The 17,891-nt window shown below is 50.0% G+C and overlaps 1 protein-coding gene across 1 annotated transcript; it reads right to left on the reverse strand.

Annotated features, from left to right (window-relative positions):
* Positions 1-8,762: 8,762 nt before the first annotated feature.
* Positions 8,763-16,197, reverse strand: LOC136316390 (dynein light chain Tctex-type 1-like). The gene is made up of 5 exons (XM_066248435.1): positions 16,106-16,197; positions 13,530-13,571; positions 10,750-10,873; positions 10,249-10,326; positions 8,763-9,965 (listed from the first exon to the last, which is right to left on the reverse strand). The coding sequence occupies exons 1-5, from the start codon at positions 16,130-16,132 to the stop codon at positions 9,895-9,897; spliced, it is 342 nt and encodes a 113-aa protein (XP_066104532.1). The 5' UTR covers positions 16,133-16,197; the 3' UTR covers positions 8,763-9,894.
* Between the last annotated feature and the right edge of the window lie 1,694 nt (positions 16,198-17,891).

Below are 17,891 nucleotides of genomic sequence, written 5' to 3' on the forward strand. Positions count from 1 at the left end.
GTAATGGGAGCATTTCTTTCTCTTTCAGATCTCAGGTTAAAATTTCTGACTGCATTGACTTTTGCAGTGCTTATCATTAGGTAAGAGAACTTTATTCCGAAAAGAAGCAAGACTGCATTTTTATTATACTCTCACGATCGCCCTTTCTCTCTTTCACGGAGTTAAATGTTGGGTTTTTGCTGTCAGATGTGTTCAGTGAGTCAGAGAGGGCACATGGTTTGTGGAAGTGCCAGCAGGAGTGCAGAGCGTGACTGCAGCGTGCTGCCCGGCGCTGGTGGAGTTACTGACCTGCTCTGACGCTGGCCACGCAGGGAGCAGACAATGGAACACACGTCTGAGATGAGAATGCCGTGCGATGTCCTTAGCACTGGCATCCTGCTGATGCTCTGAGGACAGGACTCTGAGCGAGAGCTGTTTTTATTGAAATTCCGCACAGCAGACATCACTGAGCTGAGCACAGCCCAGAGAACAGGGCCTGAGAGAGCCGCAGCGGGGGGCTACGGAGGTGCCCGGGGTGGCAGGGGCTGCAGAGGCGCCCGGGAGGTTGTGTCTTTGAATGCGTTCCATGTCATTGTTTGCTGGGTTTTGGTTTCTTTTTCTCCTAAAATCAAAATCCAGAGGGGGGAAAGCTAGTTCTCTGCATTTCTCCCTTGGTTGTTTGGATGGCAAGTAAATGGCCATCAGCCCCTTCCCTGGGTGGGAGCCACGTGGGGACTCTGAGAGGCTGGCTTCCCCGGTTGAGTGGGGACTCCTGAGGGCATCCCACCAGGAGGCGCGCCGTGCTCACCCGAGTGGGAGAACTCCGTGGGCTTGGGAATGAGCTGGAGATGTGCTCAGCATCTGACTTCACCTGGAAGTGTAGAGTGTGTATTACATGTGGTCCCTGCAGTGTGGCTCTGAGCCACATTGTCTCTGAGCTTCTTACACACTCACGCCTTTACACACACTTTCTCACAGCCATTACACACACACTCCTCCTAGCTCATTACACTCACACGCCATTACACACTCCTCACAGCTCATTACACACACACGCACATGCCATTACACACACTCCTCGCAGCCTGTTAAACTCACACGCCATTACACACACGCTCCTTGCAGCCCGTTACACACTCCCTGCAGCCCATTACACACACACTCACACACATTATTACTTACACTCCTCACAGCCTGTTATATACTCTCATACGCCATTACACACACACTCCTCACAGCCCATTACACACACTCTCACACCCTATTATACACTCCTCACAGCCCTCACACATCTGTGCCTGAGCTACGCCCGGCCACAGGTTGGGAGCTAGTGTCTACTTGTGACCTCTGTGCAGTCTGTCTCAGAAGTCGTTATATTTCTGTGCTCTTTGTCACATACATTTCAAGGGGGTTCATTTATGTACCCGACAAACACTTATTGAGTGCCCATGTGGTACCAGGCAAATGGCCTCCCCGTCGTGGCGTTTGTGTTCCTGTTGAGGAAGACAGTGAGAACAAGGAGACGGGTAGTCTGAGTGCTGTGACACAGACACAGCAGAGGGGACAGCGGCAGGAGGAGGACAGTGAGAACAAGGAGACGGGCAGTCTGAGTGCTGTGACGCAGACACAGCGGAGGGGACAGCGGCAGGAGGAGGACAGTGAGAACAAGGAGACGGGCAGTCTGAGTGCTGTGACGCAGACACAGCAGAGGGGACAGTGGCAGGAGGAGGACAGTGAGAACAAGGAGACGGGGGGTCTGAGTGCTGTGACGCATACACAGCAGAGGGGACAGCAGGTGGCCAGGGAGCAGGAGGAACAGCAGCATCCCAGCAAGTGAAGATACGAGGGAGGGTGGTCGCTGGAGAGGTCAGGAGAGGCTGGGGGCTCCACAGGCCGCCGGCAGGGGCCAGGCTGTGACTCTCAGTGACGGGAACCCACTGAGGGTGTTAGGCCGCAGGTGAAGGATCCACTGTACACTTTTGTCTGTGTGTGTGGAGAATGGACCGCGGGGAGGGACAGGAAAGCCAGTGTGGGGTGGAGAGTCAGGGCGGCTTGGGGCAGAGCCTGGCTGTCAGCTCCCCTTCACTGGCCTCTGCCATTCTGTGTTGGCTCAGGTGTCTGAACAGAGGCATGTGGTCACTGGGCCGGGCGGGGGTGGGTGCGGTGGTTGTGGAGAAGCAGGCTTTCCTCGGGAGCTGGGAGCTGTTGGAGAAGGCCTTGATGACGGGAACTAAGCGAGTGAGAGAGAGGGGTCAGCCAAGGTGGGTGCCAAGGCCCCCAGTTTGAGACTATGACGTGTCCGACATCAGGCCTAGCTGACAGTCCCAACGGCAGGCCCCCTAGCAGCAGAGATTGGGTGTGTGTGTGCCTGGACAGGTTTCCATGCAGCAAGAATAGTAACAAGACTAACTGTTAATAGGGTGAATGTAACAACTTCCCAGAGCCAGTGCTATTTCTGTGTATTTCACATATTTCTCCCCCTTTTTTCAGCATCGTCATCCTTTATTTAAGGTTTGGAGCACAAGTATTGCAAGACAATTTTGTAGCTGAACTGTCAACTCACTACCAGAATTATATCCTTTTCATGAGAAGACATCAGGCCTCAGGAACGCCTTCTAGATGGAGTGGTTAGCGTGTTAGGTCTCTCAGCATCGAGAAGAGGCACGTGCCCTCCTGTGGCCTGTACTGCAGAGCCCCCAAGGGCCCCCACACCTGTCTGCAGAGAGGTGCGCTCACTTTCCCCCGACACACACTCACACACACTCAGCCCCGAGACCTGTTGTTCCTCCACAGGCGGTAGCCCGGCCCCCCGCTCCGTGAGCAGGTAGATTCAGGCCCAGGGACCTAGTGTCTGTGGCCATTCTCGGCCTGTCTGACCATTGCCCAGGGTTGTGGCAGTTAAGCCGGAGCCTGTCTGCAGGAAGGGCTCATGACCCAGCGGGCCCTCCATGTGTCTGCGTGGGCGCCTGTGGCCGGAGCCTGCACGGGACACTGTCGGGCACGTGGTAGGGTAAGGGTGTGTGTCCACTCGCCCTGTGAGCGAGGGCCGCCCAGGGAGGCTTGGGGGTTACTCCTTTACATCTTGGGTTCTTTCTCTGGGGCCTCTTGCATCCTTAGAATTAATGCATGATTTTTCAAAGTTTCGTGAATGTCACACTAACCTTTTCTCCGATTCTCAAAGGGTTTTGTAATCTAGAAAATGGGTAGGAATGACTGGTTTGGGGTCTGTGTCCAGTTCTTCACCTCATTCTTGATTCACCCCTACGTGGGCAGCCTTCCTGTCCTTTGCTGGATCACACTGGGTCCAGCCCCCTTGAGAGGTCCCATGGGTAGCAGAGAGCAGTTAACCTGACTTGCAGGGAACCGTGAAAGGTTACTGCAGCCTCTGGCCATGAGCTTGCCCTGTGGTGTCCCAAGGCCCGGCTTTGGGGCCCCGAGGTCTGCGGCGGTCAGCAGTAGTAGGAAGGGCCGTGGTGGTGAGAAGGAGCCAACAGGCGGGAAGCAGAGATGCTGACCAGTGTTGGATGTGGAGTGTCCAGGACGGCTTGCTTTCCTTGACAGTTAGTGTCACCAGCTGAATTCTTATCTTTCATGGCTTGCTGAACTTTTACCTCTACACCTTGGCATTTGTGTACTCTCCATCGAAGACTGCCCTGTATGGTAAGCCGCCCCGGGGTCACACAGCTCGGAAGTTCAGGACCCGCCTCCTGGGTTTCCCGTTGGTGCCAGGCCCGTGACTCTGTGTCTTCCTTCCCTCGCAGAGAGACACAGTCACGTTATTTATTTATTTATTTATTTTATTTTTTTCACAGAGAGTCAGAGAGAGATTGATAGGGACAGACAGACAGCAATGGAGAGAGATGAGAAGCATCAATCATTAGTTTTTCGTTGCGACACCTTATTTGTTCATTGATTGATTTCTCATATGTGCCCTGACCATGGAGCTACAGCAAACAGAGTAACCCCTTGCTCAAGCCAGCGACCTTGGGTCCAAGCTGGCGAGCTTTGCTCAAAGCAGATGAGCCCGTGCTCATGGTGACCTCGAGGTCTCGAACCTGAGTCCTCCGCATCCCAGTCCGATGCTCCGTTCACTGCGCCACCGCCTGGTCAGACCCAGTTTATTTTTTATTTTCCTTATTAAGTGAGAGGCAGGGAGGCAGAGAGACAGGCTCCTTTGTACACTCCGACTGGGAACCACTTGGCAAGCCCCCTACCGGGCGATGCTCTGCCCATTTGGGGCCACTGCTCTGTTACTCAGCAACCAAGCTATTTTAATGCCTAAGGTGAGGCCATGGAGCCATCCTCAATGCCCAGGGCTACCTTGCTCGACTGTTCGAGTCATGACTGTAGAAGAAGAGGTGGGGAGGGATGGAGAAGCAGATGGTCACTTCTCCTGTGTGCCCTGACTGGGAATCAAATCTGGGGCTTCCATATGCCTGGCTGATGCTCGACTGCCGAGCCAGCCAGCCAGCCAGGGCCCTGACACATGGAGCTACAGCAAACAGAGTAACCCCTTGCTCAAGCCAGCGACCTTGGTTCCAAGGTGGCGAGCTTTGCTCAAATCAGATGAGCCAGTGCTCATGGTGACCTCGAGGTCACAGTCACTTTAAATAGCGATCCCAAGTTTCAGAACTCAGCATGTGTCATGACAGTTCAGGATGAAAAAACCGTGAGGAGGTCCCAGCACAAGCATGGCCGACAGCCACATGAGAGAGTGTTGAATACTAGTGCTGTGACCACGCAGAAGAATGTCAGAATGTCCAGTCCCCCCCCCCCCCCAGGAAGCAAGACCAGAAACAGAACAGCTCAGTCGCACAGGGAACGAACAGGATGGGAGCTTCCTGGGCCCCGGGCAGGGGTCTAGCATGTCAGGACCGCCCTCTGACTTTTACATCTGTGACTTCTCAAAGCACCTTGTAAGAAGTCTGACTTGAGCCTCACGGGATAAAGGTGCAGCCCCTCCGGTTGAGGGATGGAGAAACACCTGCTGTGGCCCAAGGGATGGAGGGTGGGCCCAGGCCTGGCTTGGCTGCTTTCCTCCAAAGAGGCAGCTCCATGTGAGTGGCTCCCTGCGGGGGCGGCGCACTCCTCGGGCACCTAGCAGGGATGCTGCCTGTGCGGGAGGCGGCACAGCAAGCTCAGGGCACCATGACAGGTGTTGTGTTCCGGTCACACAGAAAGTGGTGGCAGCTGGGATCGGAATCCAGCTCTTTCCGACAGTCCTTCCAGGCTGATAACATGAAACACGCTCTTGTCGGTTTGCAGAATCCCAGCTGAAGGACAAGCCCGCGTTCTCGATGCTCAACGACTCTGACGACGATGTCATCTACGGGTAAGTCTCACCTCTGGAAGGCCCCCCCCCCCCTTGGCGGGCGTTCAACCAGGTTTCGCACCTTTACTGAGCGAGGGGCTAATCGTTCCAAAATGATTTACAAGGTATTATAACATTTCTTTAGCTGGCAGTGTCTTGTGGTTTTGTTTCTACGTTTTTCAGGCTTAGATTTAGTGGTATCCTTTTTGCTGAACAGGCCCAGCAAGTGACCACAGAAAGGCCAGTTTTGTCTGGGCGAATGGCCCTGGTGATGGGGGGGCCCTACAGCTGGCGTTAGAAGGGGGGAGCTGTGAGCTGCATGCCTGTGAGCGTGGCTGTCAGTGCGGGAGGCTGAGAGCCATCCAGACAAACCCGTGTCAGCAGTCCCTTTTCTAACAGGAGTGACTATGAAGAAATGCCCCTGCAGAACGGCCGGCCATCCGGGCCCAGTACAAGGAAGGCTCCGACAGCGACTGAGCTGGGTGGCCGGCGGACCCAGTGGCCACCCCCGCCTTCCCCGTACCTGCCCGTGCTCAGACTCTCTTATAAGCAGAGTTCCTGGTCCTTATTTGTTTACATATTTCTGAAAGGAAAACCAAAACCGAGGACAAATGTTCAGTAACATCTGGCCAACTTGATTGTTAGAGTGGCTGCGTTTATTTGGGAAGAAAGACCATGGTCAATCGCCAAATTCTTTTTCAGACATTTCAGATGAGAGCTAGCTTGCTTTCAGTGGTGAGGAGGGAATTACTCTTGTTTATAGTAAAAAGAATTAGGTACTTATTTAAAAATAACTTACTAACTCCCAGTTCGTGGACAGCCCTTCTGAATGAGGTCCACAGCACGGCACCGTTCCTTTCCTCTGCTGCCCAGGGCTTCCAGTGCTTTGACCCTTTCAACTCCCAGGGAAGCCTGTTTGTGTGGCTGCCTCACCAGGGCGGTCCTCCGCCACTCAGTGGCCTGTGGCTCTGGATAACTGAGCACCTTAAGTGACCGTAACTCCTGTTGATGTGAAATGGGGAAGTGGTGGTGGCAGATTCCAGCCCCTTGCCCACCCACGCAGTAGTGTTGTGGAGCGTGGAGGGGTCTGATAGGGTTTCTAAGGAAAGGGGAAGATAGGCTGCAGCTTCAGTGGGAAAGGTCTTGCTGCCATGTGGTGCTCCCGTGGTTGTGTGCACACGTGTGCACGTTCCATACGTGGATACATGTGTGTCCCTGTGGCCAGGTGGGGAGGAGAGTGTCCATTCAATTACAGAAAGCAGGCATTTCTGCAGTTCTGCTGCAGTTGCCGCCCAGTAGGTTGGCTTTTTCAAAATGAAAGATAAACGATTGGTTTGTTACAGATTCTTTACTGCCAAAAAGGCTTTGCAGTTTCTTATTTGGAGACTGGATGAAAGAAAGTAAAGCATTTTAGATGGTTTGTGGAAGAACGTCTTTGGGTAGAAGGTACCTGCTGGGACTGTCATATGGCCGCGGTCAGTGAGCCCCTGGATCGCCCTGGGGGAAGCTGTCTGGAGCTGCTGAATGTGGCATCACAGGGCCTGCGGCCTTCCCGTTCCTTCTGTCAGGCAGCTTAGAACTCTGTGCAGATGCTCCTTTGCTTTGGCTTTGACATGCTCAGTAGTGTCTCCACCTGTTAACATGGGATCCTGCAGACGTCCTGAGGGAGGCCCTCTTGGCAAGTACAGAGGTCTAGGACGATTGTTCTGCCCTGCAAACAGCACCTTCATCTCCTCCTATGCATTAGCTCTCAAATCCCAGCCGAGCCGAAAACTAGACTCCACTTAGGTAGTGCTGGGACCTTGCAGAGGTTCATGAGAGACTACTCACTACCACACCACACTTTCTTTTTTAATTTAAATAGTAATAACAACATACCTTTAATATGGATTCCATTTGTTTTTAAAACGCTGTAAATGAGTGCTTGTATTGAGCAACTGTATTATCGCAAGGGTAATTCAAATTTATGTTTTTTTATATTTGCAATGGTGTGATTGCTTCTTTTGATTGTGTGCTCAGAGGTATTGGAAAATTTTGTTACCAAATTTCACAACCTCTGTTAAAACTATAAATAAATTTATGTAAATTGACAAAAACTTCTACTGATTAATGTATTCTGGTATGCAATATAGTTTACATTTTAATCATTATAAAAATAATTGTCCATAATTAGGAATGCTGTTATCAGTAAATTTAAAATGTTTGAGGGCTTTGGCCGTACAACGTAGAACTCTTTAAAACCTGTTTCTGTGCTACAGTATCATTATAAACGGATGATTTATATCTTCATATATTGATTCACATGCCATCAAGTCAAGGAAATGAACAATATGGGCATATTTATTTACTTTTTGTAACGAAGTTGGAAATAAGAAAAAATTACAAAAGAAAGTACGAAAGGGGAAAAAAGGTTCTTAAATCATGCATTTTTAATTTCTCTTCCTGGTGTATGATCTATATCAACATAGTACCTAATCCATGTAAAATTTTGCTGAAAGTATACTTAGCATGTACTCTATGTGCCGTTGGTGTTAGGTTAAAATGCTAAAGTCTGCCAGAAACTTTAGACAGTAGCAAATTTTTTTTTTCTTGGAGAGCATCAAAGTTTTGCAAATTGAAATTATAAAGTCAAAGGGCTAACTTTAGTTCTTTCATGGTAACAGCTTAAATAAAATCATTTTTGGGCTGATAGTGTATACCGATCCCGTCTAGGGGACCTGGAGGGCACTCACTAGGGTTTCCTTTTCCCTGAGGAGAGTGGCATTATCCGTGTGGGTAACCGGTCCGCTCGACTTATTATTAAATCATCACTGCAGCAAAGGGATGCGGTCTCTCTCTCAAGCCCCATTGGAAAGGCTAGAGAAGGGACACATAAAATACATTCAAGATTTGTCAGGCCGCTCCTGGACCGACTGCAGTAGGGTTAGATCCATTGTGTACGCCCAGCCCACTACATGGGCAGATAATTAAGACAAATGTCACCAGCCTCAAGTCTTTCATGAACTATTTAATAAAGGTATGGTCATGTTAAATAGGTTATAATGTGGTCAGTAACTTACTTCCTGGACTTCCTTTCACAGAGAAAAACACAAATCTACGGAAGGGATATCTAGTGAAGACTGGACTTAAAACACTAAAGTATACTTATGTATTTTAAGGGTATTAGAAACCAGTTGCCTTAGAGATTAGATTTTTGAAAAAAATCTTTTCTCCGGGCCAAAGGGAAGTTGCTTCCGTCTGTGACTTCTCGTCCTGTTCACTGTAATTTTGTTTTAGATATACTGATAACTCTCATGCCGTATTATGAAAAACAGGATCGTGTGCTACTGAAAACTGCCTTTTTACAAAGACTATAAATATCTGTAAATAAAACAAACTGAAGTTCAAGCTCCAAAGGAGAGAGCTGTGAATTAGACCCCGGAACTCTGTCCGTGAGCACAGGCAACCTAGTGACAATTAGCACTGTAATCAATTAAAAGGTAATAAATGTTTATTTATGGCAAACTTTGGGAATGGCTTCATTTTGATATTTGGATACTACCTTTTGGGTAAATGTTAATAAATTTTTAATATTTGATCTTTTTTATGTATACTGATTTTTTTTTGCTCTTTGCATATGGAGTTAAGTGAACTACTCACACATGAATGCGTCAGGGACAAGAGAGAGCTTTTCCTTCGGCAGGCGAGTGGAGGTGCCGTTATCACCACGTGCCTGTGACTGGAGGAGTGCGATGAGGCCCCAAGGCCTGCATTTGAGGCCCACCTCCTCACTCCCTTGGACATCCTCCAGACACTTTCTGATTCACAAATGATGGTGTGATTGTTACAGGCACAAAGTGAATGACTGGGAAGGCATTCTGCAAACCCTGAAAGACTACAGCATTTTTCTGTGGGTGTGACTGTTCCTGTACATAGAGAACACAGGAGCTGCAGCCCCAGGCCCGTGTGCGAATTAGCACCCCCGGTTAGTGGAGTCAGCTCGCCTGCTTCCCACCGCCCAGGCTCCCTAGGAGGGGACTTGAGGACGAAGGGTGTGATTCCCCGGGCAGACAGAAGTCTAACCAGAACGCAGCTAAGCTGCCCGGACCCTGGTCTCATGGCGGATGTTAGCAAATCCTAGGACTGGAGAGGGCCAAAGCCAAATCACAGCTTTGATTTTTCACTTTTTATGGTTTTAGAGGTGCTGAGCCCGCTAAATATGAAGAATTCATCTGTGATACTATTTAGACTCTGAAGAAAAACACAAACTTTAAATTGGAATAATTTATTCTAACTTTTAAAATTACAAAGTGTGAAAACTTAGTGTGATGGAATCATTTGAGAGAGTAGAGAAAGTTTCACACTAGCAGATTTGAGCTTTTAGCACCTTTGAGCAGAAATCGAGTTAAGACAAGTGGCGGCCCAGGCTTCTACTGCCTGTGGTGAACGACTCCTCTGACGAGGTGTGCCGACTGCAGAACAGTGCGGTCGTTTGGTGTTTTCTCTCCATTCTGAGAGTGCTACAAAATCAAAGAACGGGGAAGGTGCTCACTGAATTCACGGCTGGTGGTTAGCAGATGGAGGAGAGAGGGTGCCAGAGGAGAAGAGCGCGGGCGACGACGAGGTCAGATGGACAGCCCGAAGGTGGTGATGATGCAGTACATGGTCTTGTTCTCCCACCGCACGGTGCAGCTCCCTGCGGGGCAGACGGGCAGCGGTCAGGAGGACGGCACCACCGGTCCCCAGTTCTCACCACAGGGCCAACACGCTCGAGTCTCCACCTCTGTGGAAATCCTCTCTCTACAAAATGCTTTAAAAGGTGACTAACACACATGCACCCCCAGACATGCGACAGCCCAGCACACAGGTCATAAAACACTGCTCTGGACAAGCTAGATCTCAGAACAGTGCAAGAAGACACTGCTAACCTCTCAGGAAAATACCCAGACACCCCTGTGCCCAGTGAATGAGAACCATACCGTCAGTAGAGCTGTCCCAGAAGCAAGAACTCGCCGAGTGCAATCCTGCTCCGTTCTTCTGCATTATTACACAGGTCACTTCAATGAAAACAGCTTTTATTAGTGAAATCTCCAGGGCAACACAAATTCCCTTCTGCCACTTTTAGCATGTGCATGTTGATTTCATGGCTGAGGCTCATGATAAAAGTTCTAAGGGTAGATCGCCTCATCCTTCGACTTGGACAGCTCATGCACGTCCCTTTCCTTCCCTGCGCTCGTTCTACAGGCACCTGCTGTGAGATCCCGCAGCTGTCCCAGTGGCCACACAGGCCAGTTTAAGGCAGTACGACCTAAAGTAAAATCATGTGCACATCACAAGGGACACCTGTACCAGGAACTTGGAGGACGGGCTAACACCCGTCCCTCTAACACTAACACCATCCCTCTCTTCTGACACCAGACCCTCTTCTGGTCAGTTCCCAGAACCAGCACCCACATATACAAGAAGCCCAGTCCCATTACCAATGTATTTAAATGGTTTTCCCAGCTTGCTGAGTTGGCTCAGAGTTTGTTCCACTACATTGTTGGTCCACTGGTTGACCTTGCTGTGCTGGTAGGCGCTGCCTCCGATGACACTTTCCACGGCCTGGAAGACAAAGCACAGAGGACGCCGTCAAGCAGGACACAGCCAGACACCTTCGGGTGAGTAGGGAGCCCATCACCTTCAGAACAGCTGAGTCTGTATAAAGTGTAAGTTTATTTGTATTCACGAGTACTCCTTTGCATATATATTTTGTTAAATAACATCTTATTTAGGTTTTATACTTGTTTTTTAAGAATTCATAATTATATAGGGTCTATTAACATTTTGACTTAATGTTGACTGTTGCTATTAGCACCTGGAGAATAGCAACAATTTTCCTACAACAGAAAATATTTTCCTTTGTCAATTTCTTCCTTAAAAGTATACTAGATACAGGAATCTGTATCAGTTGTTTGTATGACTGACAGTATACAAACCTATCCAAATTCTCATGTGTTTATAAGTACTTCCTTTAGTCAGCATTTTCTGGGAATTTTTTGACCACATAAGGACATTTTTCAGATAAATGAAAAACAGCCTTATGTATCTTAAAATTTAAGTTGATGATGAATTCTTTCTTTCTTAGGAAATTCCCTGTCTTCTCTGTGTGCTGTTGGGAAGGGTACACACCATAAGGGGTATTCAGGGTACACAGGGTCTCTCGCCCCGACTCTGGCTCCAGTCTATAGTTGGGATATTCCCTTTTTATGATTTTCTGGGCCTTCTGTGCTGATGCCAGTGCTCCGGCTTCTAATCTGTGTTCTTCTCCACTCCTCTTTTAACTTCTGCGCTAGAAACCAGAACGCGGAGTTTTATGACAATAGTGGCCAAAAACAGAAGTATCCGGTGCCTTTTGAGTTCTGTCCGGGGCACGCAGAGCAAGCCAGGCCAGGGTCTGAGTTGTGCGCCTTTGGCGACGGGTCTGCTCCTCGGCATAAGCCCAGTGAGCCTGCTTTTGAGGAAGAAGGCAGTCACACCCCAATTCCAGCCTACAGAAACCCCTACTGCTCCCGGGACCACGAGCCATCACATGAAACCCAAGTCACCTGGCCCCTGCTGCCTCCACCCACAGCCCACTGCCCGTTCTACCACAGCTCCTGCGTTCCCTGCCAGGTCCTTCCCCTCCCCAGCTCAGGGCACAACATGGGGCCAGGGACCAGGAGCCCTGGTTTAAAGGGGCCAGGTTATTACTAGATCTGGGCTCCATCCAAGAACCTTTGCTCAAGCTACAGCTCTAACTCTGGGGACCCTCCACACACACTTTGGGAATCACTGTTTTTCAGGGAAGGAGAAAAACCTGCCTCCCATTTTGGACCCACCCAATAGTTCAAATAGCTCGAGTAGCCATTTCCTCAGCAGAGGAAAGCTGTCGAGGCTGGTGCTCACGGGAAAGTCACACCAGAGTGCTCCATGCTGCCAGCGACACTGGCAAGGTCGGCCTCAGCTACACTGCTGCCTGGGAACCCAGTCACAGCCACTGCAGAAAACTGGGGCCAAAGGCTACTTCCTCACCAACGCCCCTCCCACAGGTCTGCTGTGACTCGCCCACCTTCCTGCGCCCCACACCCCTTCCACGGGAAACACTATTAGACGAAGGTGAATGTGTAAATATATATACGGTAGAACGCAGTCACTTTGTTTTTGATGTTCACAAAACTAGGCTGTGGCTCTTGACGACTCTGGCAGCAGCCAGTAATCTGCATTAGGATCAATTCCAAATCAAACGTGCCTCAAACGGCGCTGTTCCTCTCAGACCATCTGCTGGCTTTTTTTCAGCCAGTGGCTGCCCTGCCTGTTCCCCTCACTCCGGCAGGCCCCCTCCACGTGCCCCCGCTGGGCCGTGTGGCCCCTCTTCGCTGAGTTCGTGCTGTCCCAACTCTGGAGTCCAGCTCTGAACCCACCACCTACCGTGCAGTGACCGCACGGGGAATGCAAGGTCACTTGTCCGACGTGGCTATCTGACCAGCGCCTGCCCTTCCTGCCCGTAAAAGTAAACTCCGTGACGGTTAGTCCTCTGCGTGCCCCCTTGGTTTGTCTTTTTATTTACTGGCTGATTTTTTAGAGAGAGGAAGGGGGAGCAGGAGTCAGAGACATCGAGCTGCTCCTCTATGTGCCCTGACCGGCATCGAACCGGCAACCTCTGCGCTTCAGGACAGGGCTCTACCCAACCAGCTATCCGGCTCGGGCGACGGATTTTCTTTGTTCAATGAAGACTAGCTGTCGATTTTTTGTCTCCCATTCTCATTACCAAGGGAAACAACCTGGTCAATGAGAAAGTGGGCAGTATAGGAATGTAAGAAAAATAAAACAAGCCTCAACTGAACCAACAGGAGGCCTTGAGGAACTGGCAGCTGGCTCAGTTTTTACATCCACTCTTTCTTCACTAATCACTGGAAACGGTGACTTGTATACCACCAGTCTTTCATGCTCTAGTTATAGACTCAAGCCTTAGTAATATTCAACACTAATGCTTGTATATAAACGTTCCTGTCTGATTTAAAATATATTTTACCCAATAAGCACCCCAACCATACATACATGTAATTTCTACAATATGGGAGTAAGTCTTATCTAGATATTCAATGCAGTAAAAACTGTTATTTGAAATGCCAAAACACAGGCTCCGCTGAAACAATTCCAAGACAATGTTTAAAACACATTCTTTCACTCATACAAGCCATTAATCAAGTATTTAAAAAGTAGGCATTTCTCCTCTTACCTCTTTGACAATGCTGCTCACTTCATCAACAACAAAAGTCGCCTGAAAGGAAAAAAATGAGCTAAGTTTGATTTAAAAGATTCATACCCAGTGTAGCATTGATAAATGCAAATTTTGGTAAGAAGCATCCTTTAGAAATGAAGACCTTAGAAAGGATCTAACGGAACTGTTCATTTTACTGAGGAAAACATGACAGAGAGACTCAGAAACACTAAGTGGCTCTGAGCGTCACAGAGCTGGGAGTAGCAGTCGGGAGACTACAATTCATGTATTCATAATATAAAAGGTTGTTTTACTTTTGCTGTGATCATGCCATGATCCAAACGACTGACTTGAAACTAGAATTTAATAATCTCTCCATCCATTTCAGCTAGGATCACTGACAAAAAACAAAGTTAATGAGTTATTGACTTGTATAAATTAACTGACTTTCCCTGATATAAACCGATAAGGAGGCTTGAAACTTAAGGTGTTCGGGTTGTTTTTCTTTCTCAGCGCTGTCCTACTCTGGGGACTAGACGACCAGCTGCTAGCACAGCCGTGAGGTCGGAATGGGCGAGGTGCGCTGCCAGTGGTAGTCTAGTGCCAGGAGTTTATAAGTGGCTTTATTTTCTTTCTTTTTACGTGTGGCACATATGAATGGGTACAGGTGTCACCTGAATCCTGGGAACAGTGCTCAGCTCTGAACATGCCTTGCGGAAGCCACCGTGAGCGCTCAGTCAGTGTGCATCCTGGGGACGAAGGCAGCAGGCCCTGCCCCCGACACAAAGTTTTCTTCCTTGCTGTCGGCTGACCACCATGGCCTGTTCCAGCGAGGCCCCTTTCTTTCTGGGGAGATCAAACACGCATGGCTGGAAGCCCTCTCACCTGCTCCACTCAGAAGTCAGACTTGGGAGTCCAAGTACCTTAGAGATTAAATTACTTCTCAAAGTTTAGAGGATCCTCCAAGGGACTTCAAAGACCCTAAACCATACAGGAAGGTCCCTAGATTACTTCCTGTGTGGTTAAAATATGAAAAAGCTTGAGGGGCATTTCAGTGGCCTTTTCGTGGGAAGCAGAGCAGGTGTCCAGAATCCACGGGGCAGTTTCAACTTCTGCGGGCAAGAGAAACAGTGACTCGAGAGTAGTTATCGAGGCCTAGGTGTCCACATGGAGTTAGGGGAGACGCAGAAAAGGCTTGGGTCAGAGGATGTCAGGAGGACTGGCATGAATTAGTGAGAACTGAAGACGTGCCCACTGGAAGGAACAGTCATGGCTGCATCCCTGCAGAGCTGTAGCTTGTTGTCAACACAGGCCACTCTGTTCAGCCCCTTCTTTTCCCAGACCTGCAACTGAGCCCTGGAATAATGAAGTCACTGGGCCACCTCACTGGGGAGAGCCAGAATTAGAGTGCACAATATTCCAATGCCAGCAGTAAGGGCTTTCTCTGACTCTGCCATTTCCTTTTCTATAGTTGTACTCAATATTCCTATTATACGAGCCATTTCCCAATATTACGTCAGCTAACAATCTGCAGGGAAAAGCTGCTTCTGAAACCTGTCTTCTCATTATCGTTCGCTGGGTTGCGACCAGCATTCAAACTCTGCTGGTGATGCGGGCGCAGCGCTTCTGCTCGTTAAATCATATCAACACTGAAATCTGAGATCACTCCTTAAGCCTTCTCTATCTGTTGCCTTCAAAACAGTAACAATGTCAAACCTTACCAAATTTACCTAGTTTTTATTTTTGACAGGCTGCATAGTGCATAGGACTCAAATTTATTTGAATTTCAACAAAAACTTGAGCAAGAAGAAAATGGGCAACCATTCTTCCAAAGTAGGAGCAGCCATCAGCTGTGTTCCCTGAATGCTGCTTTTTAGCCTGAAAGAAGCCCACTTTAACAGCACTCAGCTACAATGAGTGTCTTCTGCTCGGCCAAGAACGGTAGGCTGTCCCCTGCTTCTTCACAGAGGCAAGGAGAGCCTCTGTCCCCACAAACCGGGGCTGTCTTTCCGCTGTCTCCCACTAAGTCCGCGACGGGGCCCGGGTGGGAGTGCGCATGGCACTGCAGCGCAAGGTGGGGACCGGCAGACAAAGGCAGGTCCTCCTATCCTGTGCTTCTGCATTTTGCAGACAGCCCGAGCATCTAATCCGCAAACGAAGGGACCTGAGAGATGGGACTGCACGGGCGTGTCACGCGTGCCTGTTACTCTGGAGTCCCACGTTAAATACGGTCCCAGCCAGGGACCTTGTCTCCCACCCCTGGACGAGCAGCAGGTCCTGCAGCACTGAGTACGAGGGGCTCGGGGCCCCGCTCCTGGGCCCGCGGGTGTGGAGGGACGGGGTGCGCCCCGCGCCGGCAGTGCCTTTGTCGGCCCGCCCCCCCGCACGTTGATTGACAACACCCGGGGCAGGCCGGGCCTGGGTCCCCGCAACCGCTCGGCAGGGGCCGGAGTCGCCAGCCTGCGCGGGGGACGACCGCTGCCGGCGTCCTGACGCCACCCAGGTACTCACACACACACCCACTTGGCTGCAGCCGCCCACCTGGGCCCGGCGACCCCAGCCTCCACCCTTCCAGTCGCCTACCCGGCGGTTACCTCTTCGGAACCCTGAAAGTCTTCCATCTTCCCTCTGACGCGTCGCCAACGCCTCTCGGAGAGGAGCGCAGTGCGCCGGCGCACTTAGACCCTGCCCCGCCTGGCCTGGCCACGCCCCCTTTGGTCCCGCCCTCCCTGCTCGAGGGCCGGGCCCTCCCCGCAGTGCCTCTGACACACGGGGACCCGAGATCGTCGTTTCCTCTCGTCCTCCCCGCGGGAGCCCGTCTGAGTAACCTGCCCGCGGACTAGACCGCAGCAAGTAAAACAAATGCACGAAGCCAGTTCGGGAGGGGAGAGTCGTGCTGGCCTCTTCCGAGTCTAGGCTGTTCTGTAAGGTCTGGGTTAATCTGCATATCCAGACGGGCTTGGGCTCCTGGTAACAAATGGAAATGTGACTTCTGACCTTGATGGGCAGCGTGAGATACTGATTACAGCCCCTCGGGGCTCCAGGGTTAGGAACCTTTAGTTCCGATGTAACTTTCCTTCCTTTGGAGAGGCAAGTTTTCCATATAATTTATTTTTAATTTAAGCACCATTTAAAAAAACATTTTTGGATGAAAAATCTGGTAAAATGCTACGCACTTTCTGGCTGCCTTTATCCGTAATGACATACACTTGACGTGTCTACAGCAGTCCTTATGCAAATCAGCACTTGCTCAGGGCTCTGATTCTCCAAGAAGGGCTGGGATGTAGTCACCTGCTTGCATGGACTCCGAGGTTAAGATCTTGGACTTTGCAGACTGCTCTTCTGGTTTCACCACACCCCTGAAGTCAAGCTGTAACTTCTTAACTCTCAGAGGCCCAGCTGCTGAAAACCACATGCCATCCCCCCACCCGGGGAGAGCTGACCACAAGACCTGAGAGTAGGTGGGATTAAGCTGCAGAGTCCACATTCAGCTCATCAGCAACCTTTGTTGTTTGTACGGTATCGAATCTCATTTTCATGCAGGCGGAATCTGTTTTATTCACTGTCACTTCAATTGTGCCTGGCACGTAGTAGGTAGAGACACAATGAAATTGTATTGAATGGATGCACGCTCTCCCCACAGGTGTTAGTGCTGCCCATACCCAACAGCAGAGACCTGGGGAGAGGAGGAAGGTACAATTGCCTGCCTGCCTCCTTGTAGGAAACTGGGGTGGGGAGAAGAGGGCAGAGCTGGGAAGGACACAGGCTGCTGGACACCTGGCCTGAACAAGGAGACCTGCTGGTGGGACTGGGTGCTTTCCAACACCTGCTTTCTGCTTCTCGAATTCTGAACATGATTTACTTTTTGAGTTTTGTTCTCTTCCCATTATCTGGCTTCGTCTCACCTGTTCCAGTATTTGTCTTGTGCCTCGTGGTCTACATGTGATTCTAATTCTGACGTGTCTTTGTTTTGTCTTCCTGATACCCCAGTTGCCCCTGAGATCCCTGTTAGGTGTTCTCCTTTCCCTTGAGCCCACCCTCCCGGTTCCAGGCCTCAGTGGCACCACACTTCTGAAAAGGGGCCTTTTCATTCTCTTCCAGATTTCTCCTCCGCTGTGGACACGGAGGAGCTGCATGTCTCAGAATGATGTGCAAAGTGAGAGTGAGCAGGCAGACGAGGTTTGGAACGTATTTTAAGAATTGCGCCACAGCCATTTAGGAACTTCTTGGTCCCAATAAGCGTCCTGAATGACGGGGGGATGGTTTGTCAGCAATACAGAGCCCTAGTGATGTCATAACGGACAATCACCGCATGTATAGAAATCAACAGAAAACATGTAAATGTGAATTCTAAAAGACTTACATGACTTTAGCTTTTAT

Source organism: Saccopteryx bilineata, chromosome 12 (assembly GCF_036850765.1).
Source record: "Saccopteryx bilineata isolate mSacBil1 chromosome 12, mSacBil1_pri_phased_curated, whole genome shotgun sequence".
NCBI lineage: Eukaryota > Metazoa > Chordata > Mammalia > Chiroptera > Emballonuridae > Saccopteryx > Saccopteryx bilineata.